A 22,835-nucleotide genomic window follows, 5' to 3' on the forward strand; every position below is an offset into this window, starting at 1 on the left:
ATACTAAATAATATTCGATGCAATCCAACTTATTCGATCAGTCGAATTTTATTTAAGATTAGTTTTCGTTTGAGATTAAATTGTTTGTAAAAGGATCTTCTTACTCTCCTACCCTTTTATCTTGTAAAAAATAAAAAATATATATCTAATAATTTTATCTATTATATTGTTCGATAAGTAATTTTATATTCTTGCAATGATAAATCAGACTGGATGTTTTCATATTCTGAATCTGAAAGGTTTTTTGAATAATCGTGTATGGTCCAATTTGATGAATTCAATTTCTCACTTTGATATACTACCCTTCTTCAATTGGATGATTTAAATGTGAGGGAGGGGAAGAGACACTCATCTTTCAAATCGTAAATATTCGAACGAAATTTCAAAAATCAATTTTAATTCTGGGATTCATTTAACAATTTTGTTTTGTAAATCATTTTGTTCTCTCTTGCATCGCATCTTTACTTGTACAGTAATAAAAATGCAATATAAAATAATGTTGAAGTTTGGAATAAAAGTTAGGTATCGATAAACTGCGACTAATCGGAATTACTTTTCAAACAAACAAAAAAACTCAACAAACTCGTATATGAAAATGCGTGGTTGATTATTATTGCAAATAAAATAAATTATTCACATCTATCTCATTAATTTTATTTTATATCTTCCAAAGAGGGAGGAAAAAATATCGAAGGTTCATAAAATCGTGATTTATTGTTATTACAAATGTATAAAAAGAAATTATTAATTTAGTATCGTAAAAAGAAATAAACAAATCTCGCATAAATCTCTTTTCCTCTCTCTCTCTCTCTATCTCTTTTTATGTCGAATAGACAATCTTCCTTATGTAAAAACTTGTTTAACATATTTGCAAACGCATAACAAATTATTTATTATTCGTTTACACGTAACAATGTAAAATTGATTTATACTGAATTTTATTAGTAATCATAATGATTTATATCTATAATCTATAATCGAGTCATTTCGAACTTTGTCTTTATATTATCATCATCGATTTCTTTGAACGATTATATTACAAGTATCGTAGTCTTATCATCCGATGATTTAAAGATTATTAATGATTTATTCTTCGTTCTATGAAAATCTGCTTGGTTCATTCTTGATCATTGCATACGTTAACGTTTACGTTCCCTTTTATTGTTGATCTACACAACTATACTTATGTTCACTTTTTTGCTATCAATAAAATAGAATTAGTTCTTTCCATTCTTCAAAAATTTGCGTTTCTAATTATTCCCTTTTTTTTGTTTTCGTTTTTTTTTTTAATCATTCGAGTTTAGAAGATGTGTATATTCTTTGAACGTTTGGTCGTGTTAGTAATTTGTTTGACGGTTAAATGGAAGATCGAAAGAAACAGACAGAGAGAGAAAGAGATAGAGAGAAAGATGACTTTGCAATTCTTAAGAATCTTTTCAAGCAACTGGTTTTTCTGTACGATTGTGAAAGAAATTAATCATTAAATCGAACATATAATAATATTAACGTTAAATCCTATCGGAAGTTGATGCAATACTAATTTAAAACAGATAATTTTAAAATATCAAAATTTAGTATTAATAATAAATAATAATAGTGTGTGTGATAATGAAAAGCCTGTGTGAGATTGGAATAAAAATATTCTCACAGTAATCCTAGTTTGTTTTAAAACATGACTAAAAAGGAAAAACCCATGAAAGTGGTGAAAAAAGATATCACAATAAAAAGAGTCATTTGTAATAAAAATAATAATTAATTTTACTAATAATGAATTAAAATCAATTAAATATTACATTATCATTATTATTATTATATGATAAAGAAAAATTGTGAAAAGAACAATCAACAAATCTATTATAAGTTATTTCTAACAAATTTATATAATAAACAATTTATAAAGTGAAACATTTCTTTAGCAAATAATAAATTACAATAATAATTTAATGTCCAGAAACCTTGAACAAATTACCGGATAATCATGGATCTATCGATCCGATGGATCAAAAGATGGTAGGAAAAACCGATAGATAAAAAAAAGAAAGAGAATTGAGAAAGGGCGTATGTTTTAGTTGAGCCGGTCAAGATCATAGAAAAGAAACTATGGTCTCGTGAAGATTGAAAGAAGAAGAAGAAGAAGGGGGTTTGGGAAGGGTAAAGGGTGCTAGGACCCCCCAGAGAGTAGAGGATTGGGCCCCCAGCAGGGCGCTAAACATCCGAGTCGCGGCTTTTAAAACAAAACCCAATCATTGGGCCCGCCGGAACCTAATCGTGCCGCATTAATTATACGAACGAAGAGAATCTCCCTTGGCCCCTGTCCCTTCCCCTTTCCCTATCTTTGTAACAACGCCGACATCTTCCACCCCTTTTCCTTGTCCAAACTCAAATAATTATATTTTACGATAGACAAGAAATTAAATTGACTAAAATATCGACTGACTGCACCTATCGTACGTCCCGCTATTATACCAACTCATAAATTAGTATACCACGGTTGGAAATAAGATGTTTTTTTCGTTATGACAAACTATTGGTGATTCATTCGTTCAAATTATTTTCTTTTATAATAGAATTGAGTAAAAATATTATTATAGCATTATGATAAATTGTGTTCAATTCGTATCAATTTGGTTTGACGTGATTCAGATTATTATGAATTTAGTCAGATTATTATAAAAACAAGATTTTGATTTTATTATTGATAAAACTATTGTTCAAATTGTTTTTGTATCAATTTGATTAGACGTGATTTGATTTTTTTTTTTTTGTAATAAAATTGTTCAGATTATTATGAAATAAAGATTTCTATTTTAGATAAAACTATTTTTCAAATTGTTTATAAATCATTTAGAAAATTATTGTCAGAAAAATACTGGACAAAAAATGTAAAGGAAATAATTTATAGTAAAAAAAAAGAACAAATGTGTATGTATGTATGTGTGTGTGTGTGTGTGTGTGTGTGTGATAATATTAAATAAAAATAATACTGATTTCATTTTAATGATATATTCGTCACGGATAATTAACACACTTTTACATTCATGGATTAACACGTAACAACTGAAAAAAGATTTCTGTGTGTTGTTGTTTAATAAAAAATATTATGAAAATTGTTTGAACAATTTAGAAAATAATTTTTCGACAAGTTACGAAATTACAGGGACGAATGAAAAAAAAAATAATAAATAATACTTTACGAAGAAGAGGAAAAAGATTAAAAAAGAAAAAAAATGAGAAAAAATTAGATCGCTAACATTGAATAATAATATCGTTCTAATCGGTTACACGGCTTAGTTAATTATTACGTTTGGTGGTATTTATTTAAAATTTTGTGTATATATATTTCTTTTGTTTTTTTCTTTTCCCTGTTGAACAAAGAATGACGTAATCTTTCCTCGTGGAAACCGCACGCGCCGACACGATTGACGGTTATCCACAAGCATCCGCTTTAGTCAGATTCGTAATTCGATTTGTACTTTTACGTAACTCGGAAGGCGAGCAAATGACGAGGAGCAGGAGGGGGAGGGAAGAGGTGGTCTTATTATCGTATCGGATAAGGAAGGAAGTTTTAAATTTAGTTGGATGGTTTTTTGATTCTCTCAAATACGCCTGTGTTAATTTAAAAATTGTTGAATGTTAACAAAAATTTAGATATTTTCATTACAAAATATGTACGTTAATTTAAATAAAAAATGAAATTAATATATTTTATATCAAATTTTGTTTTCACTCTTGCAAATTCACTTCTACTTTGAAATAACAAAAGGTTTATTTTGTGATGCATTATAGGTATATTAAAACAAGAATTATTTAAAGATTTTTTAGTATACTTGATCCATTTATAAATTAATATTTACCAAATTATTAAAAATCCAAATTTAATAATAATAATCTCAAATGTTTACTCTCTCTCTTTTATATTTAAATTAAAATATTATATAAATTATAATTTTAAATTTATTCTATTCCATTACAAATCATAATTTAATTTATTTATTATGATTATTATTGTATAGTGGACGTCAATTAATCGATATACTTCGTTAGTTCGATAGATAAGAATAAATTTGAGGAAAAAAAAAAAAGAAAAAAAAATGGAAAGTAAGAAAAATGTTAATTCAGTTTGATGAAATTTGAAAAGCAACGAGAAAAATATTTCACGCCCGAGTAATTCGCGTGGGAGTTTTTCTCGTACGTAGCCCACGCGAATATAATCATGTAAGAAGTCATTATACTTCGTAGCTCGAGGACGAGAACACCTTTTCCTTCGTGAGTCGAATGTACAGTAAAATACATATATATATATATGAGAACGTTTAGGTGTGTGTTTGTATTATATCCATTCAGAGATTCCTGAAAATGATTAACGCAGCTGTGAGCCGTGGTACCGTGTCATTTACGTGAACAGTGGTTCTCATTTCTATATATATGTAACTAAATATTACATAGGGATTATTTTGATAACCTAAGATTTTTATTCTTTTATTTTCTTTTTTCTCTACGTGCAAATCATAGGTGAATATTTTTTTTTTCACTCCTTTCTTAGGATAAGAAAATACAGGTGTTATATGATTATAGTAAAAATAAAAAGGAAAGAGAGAGAAAGTGAGATAGAGATGTAAACGTAGATTTACAAGGAGGAAAATAGAAGAAAAAAAAAATAAAAATAAAAGAAAATGAAACGGAAAGAGTCAACGTGTGGCGTCGAAAGAAGTTGGAAAAAGGGCCGAGTAAATACCGAGAATAAATTAAACTAATTGAGCAAATTAGCTGGTGGTTCACGCAACGAGCAAACACGTTTTACCTCTCTCTCTCTCTCTTTCTCTCTCTCTTTCTCGCTCTTTCTCTTTTTCATGGTTTACCTGTCATTCAAATAAAAAGGCATTCGTTCTTTTCGTTTATAAAGCCATTTGAATCTTTTAAATATACAATTCTTAAAATTTCATTGCAAAACAAAATTAGATTTATTTAATGAACGTATTAATGAGTGTTGTCGTTTGAATTATTTTAAATATTAAAATATTTGAATTTTAATTACATGAAAATTTCATGTAATATGTGTGTGTGTGTGTGAATATTAACATTATTTGATATGTGAAATTGCATTGATAATTTCGATTTATTTTACAATATGAGTTTTTATTTCTTTATTTCATAGTATATCAATTATACTAAAGCATTTATTAACGTTAGTAAGTAAGTACGTAATTCCATTGAATCGTTCAACGGAACAACGTCATGTAAATCTCGTGGAAATTTATGTAATCTATTTGCCACTAGGCGAATTAATAGTCTTCCCGGTAAGACACGACACAAAAGGAACTTTTATCTTCGTTCGATCGCGTGTTACTTGGCAGGCGCGAGTATATCTACAAATTAGCGTGTGCACGTGTTAGTTAACATGTGTAGTCATTTATACATTCAATTTCTATATATTTAGTTAGCCAATAAATATAATGTCGGTAATTTTTGTAGCTGTTATTTCACTCGTTAAAAATAATTTAATAAGTATTTATTTTCTAATAAAAAAAAAATAATTTAAGATATTGTTTATAAAAAAATAATTTAAGAAATTGTATAAATCATATATGAACAACATTATTTATGATATTTCATATCTTGAAAATTTTTTTATTGAACATTATTAACATATTTAAATAACAGTTTAAAATATTTGTCATTAGAAAATCTTTAATATTTTATCTCGTAATAAAAAACATTGATTTTTTTATATTAAATATTCCGACATTACTTATTAGTCAACTCATATATCTAAATATTTTTCTGCATATTTGTGTAGATTCGCATATATATAGTCGTGCAACAAGATGGTGTGTTAGTAAAGTTATTTTCTCTCATAATCCTTAGCTTGAGGCAAGCAAACGCAATCACACGGATTATTGACTAGGTGCTATTAACACAATCAAATGTCAAAAGCTTCCAAACGATCTAATAAATAATCTAATTTTGCGTAAAAACGCAAATATATGCATTCGTGCTCGATTAATTTTCTCGTTTTTTTTTCTTTTTTTTTTTTTTTGTAAAAAGAAATATTTGGATGGTTATTTTTTGTTTCTATCGTTGAAATTTTCTTATTCAACGTAATTGAGATAATTAGATTTTGAAATAGGTGTTTTGATACTAACCTGTATCCTTGCTTCCGTCAGACCGATTTTCATAGCTAATTCCTCTCTGAAAATAAATAAGAAAAACAATTTAAGTATAGGTGATCATTATAGTAAAAAGATTAATTATTGTCAAGGAGAAAATAGGATCGAATTAAAATCTATTAAATCGCATAAGAAATCTTCGATAATAGTTATTATCAAGATAATCATCGATTCATCTTTATACTATGACGACTAATATTAACTATCAAGTATAAATACAAATACTAATGATACATCAATTTGAAAATAAAATCATAAAAATACAAACATTTATCTTACTTATAATTTGATGAAATAAAAAAAGAAAAATTACTCAAGACAAAATCAATGATATATTGATATATCATATAAATTAAAATATATTTTAAAAGCCATACGTTAACGATGAAAAATCAAATTTATTTTACCCTTAAAATAAATTTGTTTCATTTTGTTTATTTTCTAGCTGTAAAAAAAAAAAAAAAAGATATGAATAAGAACAAATTCACGATACCAAAGCAATTTGTATGCAATTTAAAATTACTAGAAGAAATTAATTACTTTATAATGTTTTTTAACACGCATAAAAATCTTAGATTATTTAGAAAGATAGTAAAAATGAAAGAAAAACATGTGTTATAGAAACGAGGGTAAAACGATGAATTGCTGATCTGACCTCATAACACATCCGTGAGAAGATTATGGAAATTGCCAACGACCGGCGTTACGAGAGCTAATCGCTTCGTAAAGAGAAAGAAAGAAAAACAAAAACAAAAGAAAGAAAAAAAAGAAAAATACAAATAAAATAGAATTAATGGTGCTTGACCATGGTCATCGAGATGACCATTAAATTATTAATTTACTTTGCATTCGCGTTGGATGACAGGATCGATACGATATTAAACCTATCGATTAATTGCATTACGCCTTTGGATCATTACGCGTCAAAATTTTAAATTCCTTTGGTAAGACTGGTCGGAAATTTTTTCTTTTTATTTTTCTTTTCTTGATCCTTCTCTTTTTCAAGACGAGACGAGACGAGACGAGACGAGTTGAGACGAGACTATTAATATCCATTAGGCTCCCTCGAGAACCAAACAAATCTTTATCCTCATACCGATTTTATTTTACTCCTTTATCAAAGCCAGATAAAATCTTATTTCTCGTATAAATCTTTAAATTATATATCTGTTTAATATCTATGTACTTGTATATTCATATATATATTTATAATTTTTATATTCATATTTAATTTTTTTAATATTTATAAATTTCTTTGTATTATCATTAACACGATCGAATGTGACGGAATTAAAGTAGCTATCTATTATATTATGTTACTATGATATCATTCATGTAATTATGAGTCTGTGATATTCATCATCATTATCATCATCATCATCATTATCATCGTTATTTTCTTATTATTATTATTTTTAATCTTTTTTTTTGCCTTATTCTTTCATATTATAAGAATAACAAAAGGACATATGAGTTAAAATAGAAATACATTAATCCTTCGTGAGAACATTTCGATTCTCACCAAGAATAGTTTTTCCCTCTTCTTATCGAGTTCCACGTAATCCCGAAGAACTCTCTACGTTCGTTCGTATAATGGGCGACTGATAGTTCAACGTTGCGATAGAGTCAAATGTTCGTAAATATATATACATATGTATCTATCTATCTGTTTCTATAGTTTTCTAAATATAATCTATTCACCTTTCACTTCTTGCGAGAATACGTTATTTCTCTTTACATCTATCTATCTATTTATCTATCTATTTGCGGTTTTCCAAAAGTGATTAGGATGATTTCTCATTCATCGATGACATTTAGACAAAAATAATTCAATTAAAAAAACTTCATTCCGGAAATATTCGATTGAGGTGAGTGGAGGGGGAAGTAATTTTTGCGTATTTGCTCGATTGATGATTTTAAAATTCTTCCTAAAGTAATTAGGATAATTTCTAATCTATTGATTTAAAAAAAAAATTCAACTAACAAATCTTCATATGTAGGATCTGTGATTTTAATAAACATTGGATTAGGGGAAAAAGTTTCTTCGTATTTTCCTGGCAGATTAATGATTTTAAAATTCTTCCAAAAGTAATTAGGATAATTTCTAATCTATTGATTTAAAAAAAAATTTAATTAACAAATCTTCATATGTAGGATCTGTGATTTTGATAAACATTGGATTGGGGGGCAAAAAGTTTCTTCGTATTTTCCCGGGGTTGATGGTTTTTTATGATCGCATAATAGTAAATAAAAATAAAAGAATAAAATAGATTCTAGTAAGTTAGGGTTCATAGTTGGGATGAAGGATAGGAAGATCATCATCGATATAAGGGCAAGAAGTCGATCACAGCGAGACACCCTAAGGCATTCTTACCACTCATCATTTTGCACGCAAATTGCACAGATGTTCCACGAAATCGCGAAGAAATCTCAGTGATTACCGCGCACACAGAAGCTACATATTTTTTTTTCTTTTCTTTTCCGTTCCTTTCCTTTCCTTTCCTTCCTTTCTTTCCTTCCTTCTTTTCTTTCATCCTTTCTTTTCTCGTGTTTAGGAACAACACGCCCGTTTGCCGAAGATTTTCGGGCAAATGCTGTCGAAATTACAGGTATATCAAGCCTTTTTTTCTTCAACTCGAAGATCATCTCCTTCGATTTGCCAAGGACGATCGAAGAAAGAGGATAAATCATATAAAAGGATCGATAAAACCTGCTATCGTGAAATTATTCCACATTTTTTTTTCTTCCTTTTTTATATTTTCTCGAGAAAAATCAAGGACAACGAACATATCCTGAATTACACGTGATTGATTTTGGGAATGTGTTAACAAATTTGTCGAATAATTAACGAAAGTTAAAAATACAGAATGAAAGTTTCAGATTTATAAATATAAAATTCTTAAAGAGAGGAAGAGAAATATACTAAACAGAACAACAACCGTAAGGTATATAGCTCATATGTAAATTAATTTAAAAAAAAAAAATTAATAAACGTGTCCGTATTTTGACATCATCTGTTGATGTGATCAAATTGACAGGATGATTATAAATCAAAAGTTCGAATAAAAAATTAACGATTTTATTAAATAACTGATAAAAACAAAATTATTAAATAGAAAAGATAGAAATAGAATTCTTGCTAATTAAAAAAAAAAAAAAAAATTAATAAAGGATCCACTGTATCCTGTTAGATCATATTAATTAATTCGTTAGTGAGACATAGAAGGTGATTAATAATTGAAGAAAACAAATTTCAATATAAATCAATGATGACGCAAAAATTTATTAAGCAATAAAAATAAAAAAACAAATTAGGAAAAAATAGAAATTTGCATATTGTAAAAGAAAAAAAATTCATATTAAAAATAATTGAAAAGATGATCTAATAAATTGATGATGGATGAACATGTATATAATGTGGTGTGTAAGGACAATTTTACAGGATGATAAACGAATTAAAGAAAATTGTAATAAAGACGAATACGTATGTAATCGATAAATAATACAAAATCGTGAGTGAGTAAAAAAGAGAGAAAGAGAAAGAAAGAGAGAGTAAGAGTAAGAGTAAGAGAAAGAGTAAGAGAAAGAGAAAGAGAAAGAAAGAGATAATCCAAAGTAAGCTTGTCGGCTCCTTTCTCGGGGAACGTTAGATCGAGCGCGATCGTAATTACGATAACAACAACTTAATAGGATTTAATTTTCCTTATCTCCATGTAAGTGCTGCGCATTCGAAATATCCTTGAAGCGATTCCGCGAGCTCTAAGCGTTCAAAGAAGTTGCGTTACGAGAGAGAACGATATCGATTATTATTATCCTTTGACCTTCTACACTCACTCCTATATAGGGGAGGGAAAAAAATAATTAAAAAAAAAAAACAAAAAAAAAATAAAAATAATAAAAAAACCAACTCAAAATAGAATTGGAAAGAAAAAGAGAAATTCGAGTTGCGTGTTGCGGTAAGATCGAAAGACAAAAGTTGAATCGATACTTTTTTTTTTTTTTGCGCCAATCGATTTTGCGAATTCGTTTTCATTGCATTGCATGTCAATCGACCATATTGGAGTTTCGCGAACGTTGAAAATGAGAGTTAGATCGATCACACGAGAAACGGAAAGAGACATCAAAATTGATCCACGATTGCGTGAAAATAATCCGTCATTAAAAAGTTTTGCGCCGGTTATCCTCGAGTGTGAGAATTGATGATAAAAATAGAATAAAAGATGAAAAATAGAGAGTCATAAATATTATTGAAATTCATGTTCGCGTGAAACTGTTTCTTTATTAAAATTTATTTCCAGTATTAACAAGATTTTTTAATATCTTTTTTTGTCAACGTGCATTAGGTGTATAATAAAATATTAGTATATTCAAATTATTATTTCTGTACAATTAATTCCATTTCCAGATAAAAATGAAACAATTTTCATTGAAATAACGAACAATCAAAAAAAATAAAAAAATATATCGTGTATGTAAAATCCCCCTTAAAAAAAGAAACTTTTGACACAATTTAATTATTGTATCCAACACCAATCCACTCGAATAAATAAAAAGCAGGAAGAATTTAATAAAACTTAATAGCAGTCAAGAGAAAAGAAAAATGTAAAAAAAAAAAAAAAAGAGGGATGAAAGTTTGAGGTGCCGTGCAACACAGTTCACTTCTTTCAACAAAGTTGTCCTGATTCCCTATATTACCACCCCTCCCACCGAATACGCATATATTATACCGTAAATCAAAAGTGATTGGCAATAGGATTCGTGATTTCTTTTTTTGTTGTTCCCTAACAGGTAAAATGACGACGAAAAATTCGTTTTCTTTTAACGTTTAGTCCTTTGCTTATAGCACATACATACATACATACTTGTTTTTTTCATAAAACCATGCTCGCATTTTTGATCCGATCTCTCCGTAACTTCATATACCCTGTGAAGGATGCTGATGATTACCCCTTGTCGTAAGTTTAATGGTCAGTCTGGCGGACATAGTTGCGAAGATAATTTGTACCTGCTACCGACTCGGTTCCCGTTCAATGACGGATTCCCATATGTACGTGTGCTTGCGTGCACGTGTGTAAGAGCGCGTGTGTATTTAAAAATATAGTAGTCTTCTTCTTCTTTCTTTATCTTCCTTTACATTTTTTTGCTTCTTCTTATTCTTCTTCGATTGAGATCGAGTTTCTCACGAAAATTTTTCATTTCTTTCGAGAATAGATATATATTTGAGTCCATTGTTGTAAAAGGATCAATAGGACCTCGTTACCTCATTTACCGACACGACACATTATTCTCATATTCTTTCTTTTTTTTTTTTTTTATACTTAAAAGTTATATCATTTTAATCCTTTCACAAGTGAATGTGAATGTGAATGTGTGTTTGAACTTTTTCCTTTTTTTTTTTAATAATATTATTTCAATCTTCTTAAAGCTATGTAAATATATTTTAATACCTGTAATTTATAGAATTGAATAGGATTCATAAAAAAAAAGAAAAATAAATGAATAACAAAATTGTAAAGTTTCCTACTTTATCGACGTTGCAATTAACAAAAAAAAAGAAATAAATATAAAATAAAAAGAAATATATGGGTGAATGTGTGTGTTAATCGACCAATGATTCATCGTATGGATTTAACAATCATCTTTCTTACAATATATCAGAAAAATATACGTGTGTAGATTTAACACACGCAAGATTAAAGTACGAGAAAGAGTGATGGGTGGGGTGGGAGGTATGGGAGGAGAGGAGGGGGGGGAAGAGAGTGAAAAAGGACGACGACGACGAGCCTTGGCCCGCGAGTAATAATAATTTAGCCTTTCCCTTTTTCTCTTTGGACGGTGCGGCGTACTTGCTTGCTTGCTTGCTTGCTTGCTCTCTCGCTCGTTGTCCTTCTGGATTTAATAAGATCACGAAATTTCGCGGTTAGACGGGCGTCCCTAATTACACCCGCCGTTCACTGCGAGACTCGGTTACCCTCGATTCGCGTATCATTATTATTATGTACTACCTACTATGATGTCTCTCTCACACTAACTCACTCTCACTCTCTCTTTCTCACTTTCTGTTCTCTTCTTCGTCTTCTTCATCGTCAATGTCCTTGTCATGGGAAATGCGTGTCCAAAGCCGACTCTAAGAGGCCACGTACCGAGAGAGATTAGTCGCGCGTTCAACTTAATGGAAAATTTACAGCGTGCTGATCCGATGAAAACCTTGTGCAACTTTTCTATCTCTCTCTCTCTCTCTCTCTCTCTTTCTATCTTTTTCTTTATTTTTATCTTTATCATTCTTTACCTTTATCTATCCCCCTCTTTTTCAGTATGTTTGAATGTCTGTTTCTTTTTAACACTAACCGCCTGTATTTTTCATTAATTTTCTACGTAGACGAGAAATTGCACCTGCAATTTATCTCGGCATAGTTTTGTACGTTCGTCATTGAGAGAATCACTGGACGTGTAATAACAATGTCATCCAAACGAGCTTTCGCACTCTAACTCTATTCCCTTTCCACATTGAAAAATGAATCTCACGAAGTATACCTAAATACACCTTTGTCCTTCTATCTATGTATCTAGCTCTTTCTTTCTTTTTCTCTATCTCATTCACTTTTTCTTTCTCTTTCTCTTGGTTTTGTCGATCTAGGACGTACTAATAACGGACGTTTCTTTAATTGCTTTTACGAAACATGCTGGAACTACTCTACCGCTATGTAACCATTTCCCTAATCGGAACAACAGCGCACGCCCCAACTCGAGAGTAATTATAATTATCGAAGCGCGTGATACATCTTATGCTATAGGATTTTGTAAAAAAAAAAAAAATTAAAAAAAAATTAAAAAAAATAAAAAGAAAAAAGAAAAAAAAAGAATTACATTTTCTCATTATTCCAAGCACAACTCATTCTCGTTATTAAACTTCGTATAATGAGGTGTATACATAAATCGATTAGATTGAAAAATAAAAATATGATCGAAGTTATAAGGCGTCAATTTGTACGAAGTTAAAAATAAACATAAAAAAATATTATTTCAAGATAATTATTTACTTTCTTTCGTATAAATAAGATATTCAATCTCGTTTTTCAATTAAACAAATATCATCGAAGAAACATTCTCCTCATATTATCAATAAATTACTTTTGAGTGATATTTCGATTGTACGTAAAAAATAAAAGAAAGGAAAAAAAAGGGGTAACTAGAATCGAAGGTCGGCTGTATATGAATTATTTGCACGATTTAAAAAAAGAAAAAAAAAGATTCGTTTTCAGATAATTGCGGACACGCCGTGGTCGTGTCTAATAACGCGAATAATATACAATGAAAATAATAATGACACATAAATGTGTGTTCAATCTTATATTTTCAATTAAAGAAATCTCAAGTACAAAAAAAGAAAATTTTGCTTATTAAACTCTGACGTTGGAATGATAAAAAAAAAGAAAAAAAAATAAGAAGAACTTAAGAGAGAGAGAGAGAGAGAGAGAGAGAGAGAGAGAGAGAGAGAGAGTGAGAGAGAGAATGACGGTAGAAGAAAGGGAAGAAAGTGTGGTGAGAGGTTAGGGTTGGTAGGGTGGTGTCGAGGAAGCGAGGAAGTAGAACGATCCTTGTGTTTTCCTTGTACTCAACGTTGTTGCCTTCGTAATGTAGCAAAACGCTCAGCGCGAGAGATTGCGATCGTGTATTTGAATCGGACTTTTGCAAAAGAAGAAAAAAATAGAAAGAAAAAAGAAAAAAAAATAACCGGCGAATAATATCCCGAACGAGTTTCGCAACGAGTCGCTGAATAATGGTAAGCGGCGAACCTTTTCGCGGCCTGGCATCAAAGCCGTCCCGCTAACATAAGTGGATTAGAGTCCGAGCTTCCACTTCGTCATCTTTCCGCTTCTACCAACGATGCTTTTGCACTTTTCTTTTTTCTTTTTTTTTTCTTTTCCCTTCCTTTCTTCCTTTCTTTTCTTCTCCTTCTTCTTCTTTTTCCTTTCTGTAGTTCCTTCTGTTTCTTTTTTCTGTTAGAAGAGAGAAAACACGCGCATAAGGACATCTCACTCTCTCTCCTTCCCAAATTTACACGTGGGGAATTTTTTTATAGTATGTATATATGTAGTAGTCAATATGAATATTATATATATACAATAATTCAGATTATCTTTATGGTTTTATATATATTATAATATATTTAATTTATATATATATATATATATATATATATATATATATATATATATATAATAATATAATATATAATCTTAGGTATATAAACTTTTTATGGTTTTTACTTAATTTTTAACTTATGTCATTATTTTTGTAGAAATTCATTTTGTGTTTTCTGAATAATATAAACGTAAAAATATTTAACCTCTCTGTAGAGTTTAAGAAGTAAGAATGGAAGTTTTTTTAATTTATTCTTTTATTTTTCATGGTAATAAATGAGAACTACGATTCGACACGGGCGAATTTCTAAAAGAAGGGAAGAGAGAGAGAGATATAAAGAGAATTTCACCATCCTGTTTTTCTCAATATAACCAACTATTCTCCTTATTTTCATTTTATTACTTTACATAGATATTTTCCTTTTAACAAACGAGAACGAGGGATTCGATCGTTTTCTAACGGGTTCTCACATCCTCTCGGTAATGAGATCCGACGTGAAATCGGCACGGAACGTTTGTGTGAGAATTATAAAGTCGGACGGTACATAGGTAAAGTAGTAATGGCGGAGAACTGCAACTGTTGCTGATGGTTGCTGTTGTTAGTGCTAGTGCGTGTTTGCAAATGACGGATCTAACGTCTGCATTAGCTTCTTCTTTCTTTTTTCTTTTTCACATTTAGAAAGAGAAAAAGAAAAGAAGATAGACAAGTTGTATATGCGTGTATCTGTATGTATATATGTGTGTATGTAAATAACGAAGGAAAATGTAATGTATGTAAGCAAGTAACTCGCGAGAATGGCGCGAGTAACTTGTGAGAGGCTTGGCACGCTGGTAATTCGAGTAATTACCGGACAATTACATTATCTAATTAACCTCAGGGGTCGGACTAGCCAGTCACTGGCAGTTCTCGAGAGTAGCGATCACTTCGACCGTGATTGTCCCTTGTGGCGCAATCCTAATTATTATTGTCTAACGCCTAGCCAACTATTATCATCATCATCATCATCATTATCATCGTCATACTCGTCGTCGTCGTCATCATAATCATCATCGGTTAGAACTACTATCAAAGTTTTCTTTCTTTCAACTAATTCATGGAAACACTATTTGTGAAACAATAAAAAAAAAAATAATCCAAGAAATAGAATATTTATATTCAGTTATTTACATTTTTTTCCTTATTATATTCTTCGTAAATCTTTTTAGTTTCTTATAAACTATTTTCAATCAGTATTGAGTAATTTTATCGATCGATATCATCATTAATCGTTGAGATAAAATATTTGTTTTTTGATTTGGACATTTTTTATTTATTTAAGGTTAATAAATGTGTATTAATAATTATTTTTAATTAATTTCAATTTCACTCAAGTATTTTTTTTTTTCATTACTAATAATTAATGCACTGTTATAATTACCAACATAAATATTTTTAGTATCATTTAAAAGTTAACTAGCAAAATCATATCTTCATTTGTCATAACTCATTAGACTTAGTATTATACACGATAGTTTTATTTGACACACTTTATTACTATCTCCAACACACACACATATATATAATCGAATAATCCGTCACTTCGGGAAAAGAGACTTCAATGCCTGCAATCAACCAACCAACATTGGAGACTTCAATTCCACAGTTAGCTGCTATCTTTTGAATGAAAGCAAAACCTTTAATGTTCCTCGACGTTTCCCTTTTTGATTTCTTTCATAAAACACGATAAGAAATAAAATTAAAAAAAAAAAAAATATATATATATATATATATATATAAAATAAAACGAATAACGTTGAGAAAAATGACGTAGACGACGAATTTTGGGTCAACGTTCCGCACATTCCGTAATTTTCAAATAACTAAGTAAGTAATAAATAACTATATAAGTAAGCGTAAGTGTAAGTACTTAAAGGGCATCATCTTTTTCTTGAAAGAGAGACAAGCAAGAGGAGAGTGCGCGTTTGTGGTAAGAGTTTCTCGAGGAGCGAAACGAAAGGGAAGCCTAGTAGCAACGCGCGTAATGCGTGCGTAATGCGCGCTTAATACGCGTACGCCGTGGAGAGCCAATTACTGATTGGCCACACTACCGCCAATCGGATGAGGGATGGACCTCGACAAACCTGTACCACCTGTATTCTCCCTTTTCTTTCCTCTCTTTCTTCTTCTTCTTCTTATTCTTATTATTCTTCTTTTTCTACTTCTTCTTCTTCTTCTTACTTAACCTTCGACTGGTATCCTTCGAAGTGGGAGAAAGTTTATATGCGAGAAAGAGTAAAACAAATATCACAAAAAGAAAGAGAGAGAGATGCAAGAAAGAATTAAGAAAACAGAATAAGTACTTGTATTTGTAATTGTTAAATATTTATCTTTTTCCTTTTTTATCAATATGACGTTTTTGAAATATTCATCCTTGTTATATACATACACACACACACACACATATATATATATATATATATATATATATATATATATATATGTGTGTGTGTCTTTATTAATATCAGGTAGAATTTGTGTTTTAAAAATAAAGATAAGATCATGTATATTCGTAATTTGAATTTGTATATTACTGATCGAATTTATTCATCAATATGTATTTTTTTTTTTATATATGCAAGTATATGCAGGTAAATATTAGAATCTATCACAATAAGATACGTGGTTTAAAAGAACTCGTAAACAAATCATTTATTTATAATTTATAGTTCTATTACATTTATCAACTCTTGTCATCGACATGTATTTTGAAAATATGCAAGTATATGCGTATATGTATCTATATGTTCGTATGTGTAAATATTTGTCTACTCATACCAGAAAATATTCGTGTCATTCAATTAAGAATCAAAGAAGCACATATGTATCTGTAATTTTTAATTATACAACATTTATCTATTCTCCTATCAATATGCATTTATAAGAAATATGCAATTTTACGAATAAATACATATGCTCGTATCTACACATTCGTTTACCAATACAGAAAAGAAAGAAATAGAGAGAGAAAGAGAGAGAGAGAGAGAGAGAGAGAGAAAGATATAAGGAAAAATTCTTAGTTCAATTACAATGAAAAGGAAAAAATAGCCTGTGTTAATGTAATTGTATATATTTATCTAGCTATCGATATATGCACTTACAGAAACTATGTAAGTACTTAAATTACACATACACATATATATTTATGTTAAATTTATTAGCCAATACGCATTAACGAAAGAATGTTCCATTAAATAATTCCAATGAATATTTTACAAGAATATAAGTTAAAATTGACGTATCGCCTAAAGTAACAAATTTTGAATATTTATAATCTAAAGCAAATAAAATAAAATAAAAGAGAAAATTATAACGTATATTCAATCGTACCTGTTTTTTTCTTTTTTAACGTTGTTTATTATTTATAAATACAAATGTATACTCTTAACATACATACATGTATATATATATACAGACGTGCAAACATATACAAGTTTATACATATGAGAACGAAACCGATTAACTTTCCACGAAGGTCTCTAATCTTATTTGTTGAGAAAGGAATAACGGGGCAGTTCTGTCGGTGTTTTCTAATCGGGAGCATGACTCGTCGGCCGATTAATGACAGGAGAAGTTTGCTCGGTCGTGACAGTGGACAAAGAATATAAAAGAAAAAAAAAAAAAGAAAACAAGGTAGAGGAAAGAAAAGAAAGAGAGAGAGACAGAAAAGAATGGAAAGGGAAGGGGGGAGTCTTGTGGAACTGGTTTCGTTCCACGGATCACTGGAAACAATCATCCTTATTAAACTCGCCACCAACCCACCCCACGGATATAGAGGTATACTTTGGAATGATTTACCGAGAAACGCGTTGCGGCCCTTTGAACAGGTGGAACACCTCCGGTCTCTTTTTTCATCTTCACAGAGAAAAGTCCTCCTCCCTTTTGCTCACGCCAACACTACAATCACCTAATTCATTTCTCGAGTGATTCGTCAATTTTATGAACCTTTGTTATTTAGTATTTGACGAATTTATTTTTTTAATTTTTTTTTATTATAATTCTAATAAATATAAATATTTGTTATTGTAATATTAATACTTGTGAGATAATTAATTAGAGTTTTGATGCGTATACGCATGTATTTGGAATAATTTTTTTACAAGTTGAATATTTCCGGTTTCTTGTTTTCATCTTGCAAATCTTTTTTTTCCTTATTTTTAATAACATTTCGATTATCTTATTCGTTTCTCGAATGTGTTTGTATTATTAATATTTGTATCTATGTTTTCTTTTGCAAAAGAAATTTAATTGAAATCTCTGAAGTTGGTTGATTGCGGCCATTGAAGTCTCCTATCGTTGTTGAATTATTCCAATATACTGGGTGAGATAAATATCATTTGAATAGTATTGTTATTGAGTATTTTGCATTAAATTTTTTGACAAGTTTATTAAGGAAGTTAAACAAAATTTTTTATTGTCAATGTTGGTGGAAACACATAACTTTTCTGTTTATTTTAACTTGTAAAATTATTATAGTTTAGGCATTTTTCGAATTTTTCTTTTTTTTTTTGTGATCCAATATGTTTTATTTATAATAGCTAATTTCAATATTAATATTATTTATAAATAATTAGTATACTATAGAAATATGTGCAATATTTTTTTTTTGTAATAGAACCTTGTCATTACAAATATTCGTATCATAAAATATTTTCAAACCTAATAAGATTGAAATTACTTTAAATTATTTTCAAGATTTTGTTATTTCAATATTCACACGAATTTTGAAAAAGATTTTACGAAAAATTATTAACAATTATTAACAAATAAATCCCTTTTTTTTTGCTAGGGAGTTAAACAGTAAAAATTTCGAAATTGAAAAGTTTCATTCAACTTACAAATTGAGAAACTCTGAGGAAAGTATAAAAATAATAATAATAATAATAATAATAATAATAATATAATTTATGCAAATTCATTGATCAACAATAAAAAAAAAAGGAAAAAGAATAATATCCAAGTGGAACTTAAATCATGAACACAGCATATTTCAATTAATGTACATAATTATCTCGTATTTTGTACGATCATTCGTATAACATAGTCAATTATTATCTCTGAGTATCTAGATTTAATAATAAAAAAATATGAATAAAAAAATATGAATAAAAAAAAATAAGAGGAAAAAAAAATAAGAGGAAAATTATAATATAATCAATATAATGTTGTAATATTCATGCATATATGGATATAAACGTAAACAATATACACATAAGACAATTATTGATTGCTATAATTGAGATATAAATAAAAACGAATAAACGGAAAGATAAATACGCAGAATATTAAGACAATAAATAATAGTTAGATCGTCGTCGATTGGTTAGAAAAATTTTCCTGTAGTTGATTATAAATTAATTGATTCAAGAACACGTTGAGATAAAAATCACTAAATTCAATTAAAAATTAAGTGATGAATAAGTGTACGTTTCGTAATGAAAAAAAAAATAAATTTCGTTATAATCGTTATAACGTGTTCAAATAAATTACCAAAAAAAAAAAAAAAAGAAAAATGATCAAAAAGAGACCTAACACACAAAAGTAACAACAATACAGGACTAAGAAAAAACACAGGAATAACTTAGTCAAAACTTTTAAGATTGATTTAAACGCGTTGATCATTTGGAAAGATTAGGTTAGAATAAACATTCTCAGAATGGATTTATAATTTGTCCAAACATGGATTCAATCGACTAAATAAGGTGCGGATGAAATGAACGATTCGTAATTAAGAAAAAAAAAAGAAAGAAACGCGTCTACTATAATCGTTATAACGTGTTCGACTAAATTTCAAAAAAAAAAGAAAAGAAGAAAAAAGAAATGGTCGAAAAACTAACACACATGCATACAAATACACACACAAAAGCAACAACACAACAACAACAGTAACAAGACAAGAATAAGAAGAAGTATAAGAAAGACAAGGAGAGAAAGAGAGAGTTAGTCGTCCCTTAAGAGAAAAGAGGAGTCTGTTTCATTCGGTTGATCTAACGCGGCACGGTAGCTCGAGCCACACGACTCTAATCTAAATTAGATCTTAAGAGCCCGTAAAAGTAAGTGGCTACGTTCGAAAAGCCTTTACGTTGGTGTATATTCTTCCTTTCTCTCTCTTACTCTTTCAACTTGTTTAACACGTTTGAAAAAGTTTCGAACCTCTTCATAAGTATTATACCTACCTTAAAAAAAGAACAAAACTAAAAAAAAAGAGTAGTAAAAAATAAAAATACCGAAACATCTTTCATCGTTACCTCATTATTTTTATTTCTATAATAAAAAGTACGTATTTAATATATATATCTATAAATGTCATATGTGTTTGTGTGTATAAATGTAAAATTGAAAGTGTCGACAAAGTTAAAAGTCATTAAAATACTTTTAAAAATGCAAATTTGCAAATTAGTTAGAGATCGAATGTATAGATATACGATGAATATATTCTAGAAATTGGATTTGACCTACTTATGCAACGCATGTCTGTATAACTGTCAATATATATATGAAATACACATTAATGTAATAAATATTATTATATAATAATATGGGTAACGTGTAAATGACGGATATCTTAATTGGTAGAATTTAACGAGTATTCAAAAAGGAAATGGCAAAATGTTTAAGTTATATCCATGATTTTATTATATAGAATTGAGTGTAAATTGGTTATTATTGTAGCAAAAGTAATATGATTTTTATTTTATTATGCCACATTTCAACTTTCTACAGAGAGAGAGAGAGAGAGAGATATATATTATTTTCTTACTGTTTTTTTTTCTGAATTCTTTTTACACCTAATTACTTATATATCATTTTATATATTAATTTCTTGTCATGAGTCTTATATATTATATTTATATGTAGTATGTATGTTTTATGTGTGTGTATATATGTGTTTGATACGTGATCAAGAGGAAATGTAGATAAATCATCGTTCTCAGGACATTTATGATCGGACACGTAGTAATTTGTAGGTAACGATTGTAAAACGTTTTATTCTTAGTTGTAACAAATGGGTCGTGGGTATTATTCGCTTAGCTATCGGATGACTTCTTATAAAATATTGTGTGTACCGGTGGTGTGTGTGTCCATTAAATGTATTTTGATAGAACCAATCGTGCGCGTGCCCTTCGGTAAAGGCTTCTAATGAATATGCAATGTGTTCCCGACGAGTTTTCTATTCTCTTCTCTTTCTTTCTTTCTTTCTTTCATCCTTCTTCTTATTCTTATTCTTTTTCTTTCTCTCTCACGAATGGTCAATAAACCTAAGCGACCATAAAATCCAATTAGTGTGAAATTAATACCACTGGAAGGCACTGGGAAACGAAGAAAGCGAATCAATTTATTACTACGAAATAGTGAAAGATTCGTAAGAGAATCAACTAACTTAGATAGGATATATGGAATCTTAATCAATGATAGATCGATCGTTAATTATTGACTTGGTTAAGAAGTATTACTGGCATTTTTATTAATATTTAAAATAGTAATATGGTTGTTTAAATGTTGCAAATATTTTCAAGTATTTCAATCGATAATATATTCTATAATGGTGGGTTAATTATTTAGAAATCAAATTTGAAATATGCTTTTGATATAACTATATCGATAATTAAAACATTTATATTTATTTTTATTTCGATATTTATTAAATACTAATTTTTACGAATGTTTAATATTAAAGAAAAGTATAAAAATACTAGAGCTTCATTTAATTTTAATATAAATCTGTATAAATTGTATAATTCTTCTAATTTCATTTTAATATAATAATTATATATATTATAATTAATATAATAATTTTTATCTAATCTGTATAATTCTTTTAATTTAATTTAAAAAAATTAATGTATAATAATAATTAATATAATAAATAATATAGTATAAAAATATACGATAATAACTAATTTATAAAAATATTACTATAATAGAAAGTGTTTTTAATACATCAAATATTTTATAATGTGATATTTATTTAGAAATAGAAACTAAAAATTAAATATATATTAATAAATTTTAATAAAAAAGTTGTTTTAAAATATAAAATTAGAAATCAAGAATAGAACGAATAATTCTAAATTGAAAATTGTTGATAAGTTGAATGAAACATACAAGGCCTAAGGATATTCATTTGCAAATGATAAAAAACCATAAAGTAATATCTTCGTGAGGATCGTCGAATAAAATATAAAAAAAAATAAAAAAATAAAAAACAATAAAAACAAAATGGTAGTTCAGTGCACGTACGAACTATGCCAACGTCTCTCACGTCGAACAACGTTGGTTCTACGACTTTTAAGAGGCGAACGTAATTAAAATGTTATTTATAACGTTGTTTCACAGGAGCGCTTTATAATCCGACCTTCGTTCGGTAGGTACTTACGTCACTAACGCAATTATGAGATTTATTTTTATACGATGCATGTAAAGAATTTCAATACTATCGCTCATTATATCAAGTTGGACTAATTATATCAGATGTGTTTGATCGAT

The 22,835-nt window shown here is 28.8% G+C and overlaps 1 protein-coding gene across 2 annotated transcripts in view; it reads right to left on the reverse strand.

Moving 5' to 3' along the window:
• LOC107074051 (uncharacterized) overlaps nucleotides 1-22,835 on the reverse strand; it is a 135,625-nt gene that overhangs the window by 3,642 nt on the left and 109,148 nt on the right. For both annotated transcript variants that reach the window (XM_089177181.1, XM_089177182.1), the window contains one exon: nucleotides 6,144-6,189. In XM_089177181.1, coding sequence (XP_089033307.1) covers nucleotides 6,144-6,189 — 46 coding nt within the window. The remainder of the gene's footprint in view (nucleotides 1-6,143; nucleotides 6,190-22,835) is intronic.

Source organism: Polistes dominula, unplaced genomic scaffold (genome assembly GCF_049000335.1).
Source record: "Polistes dominula isolate Pdom_NZ unplaced genomic scaffold, Pdom_raw_medaka contig_20, whole genome shotgun sequence".
Taxonomy (NCBI): Eukaryota; Metazoa; Arthropoda; class Insecta; order Hymenoptera; family Vespidae; genus Polistes; species Polistes dominula.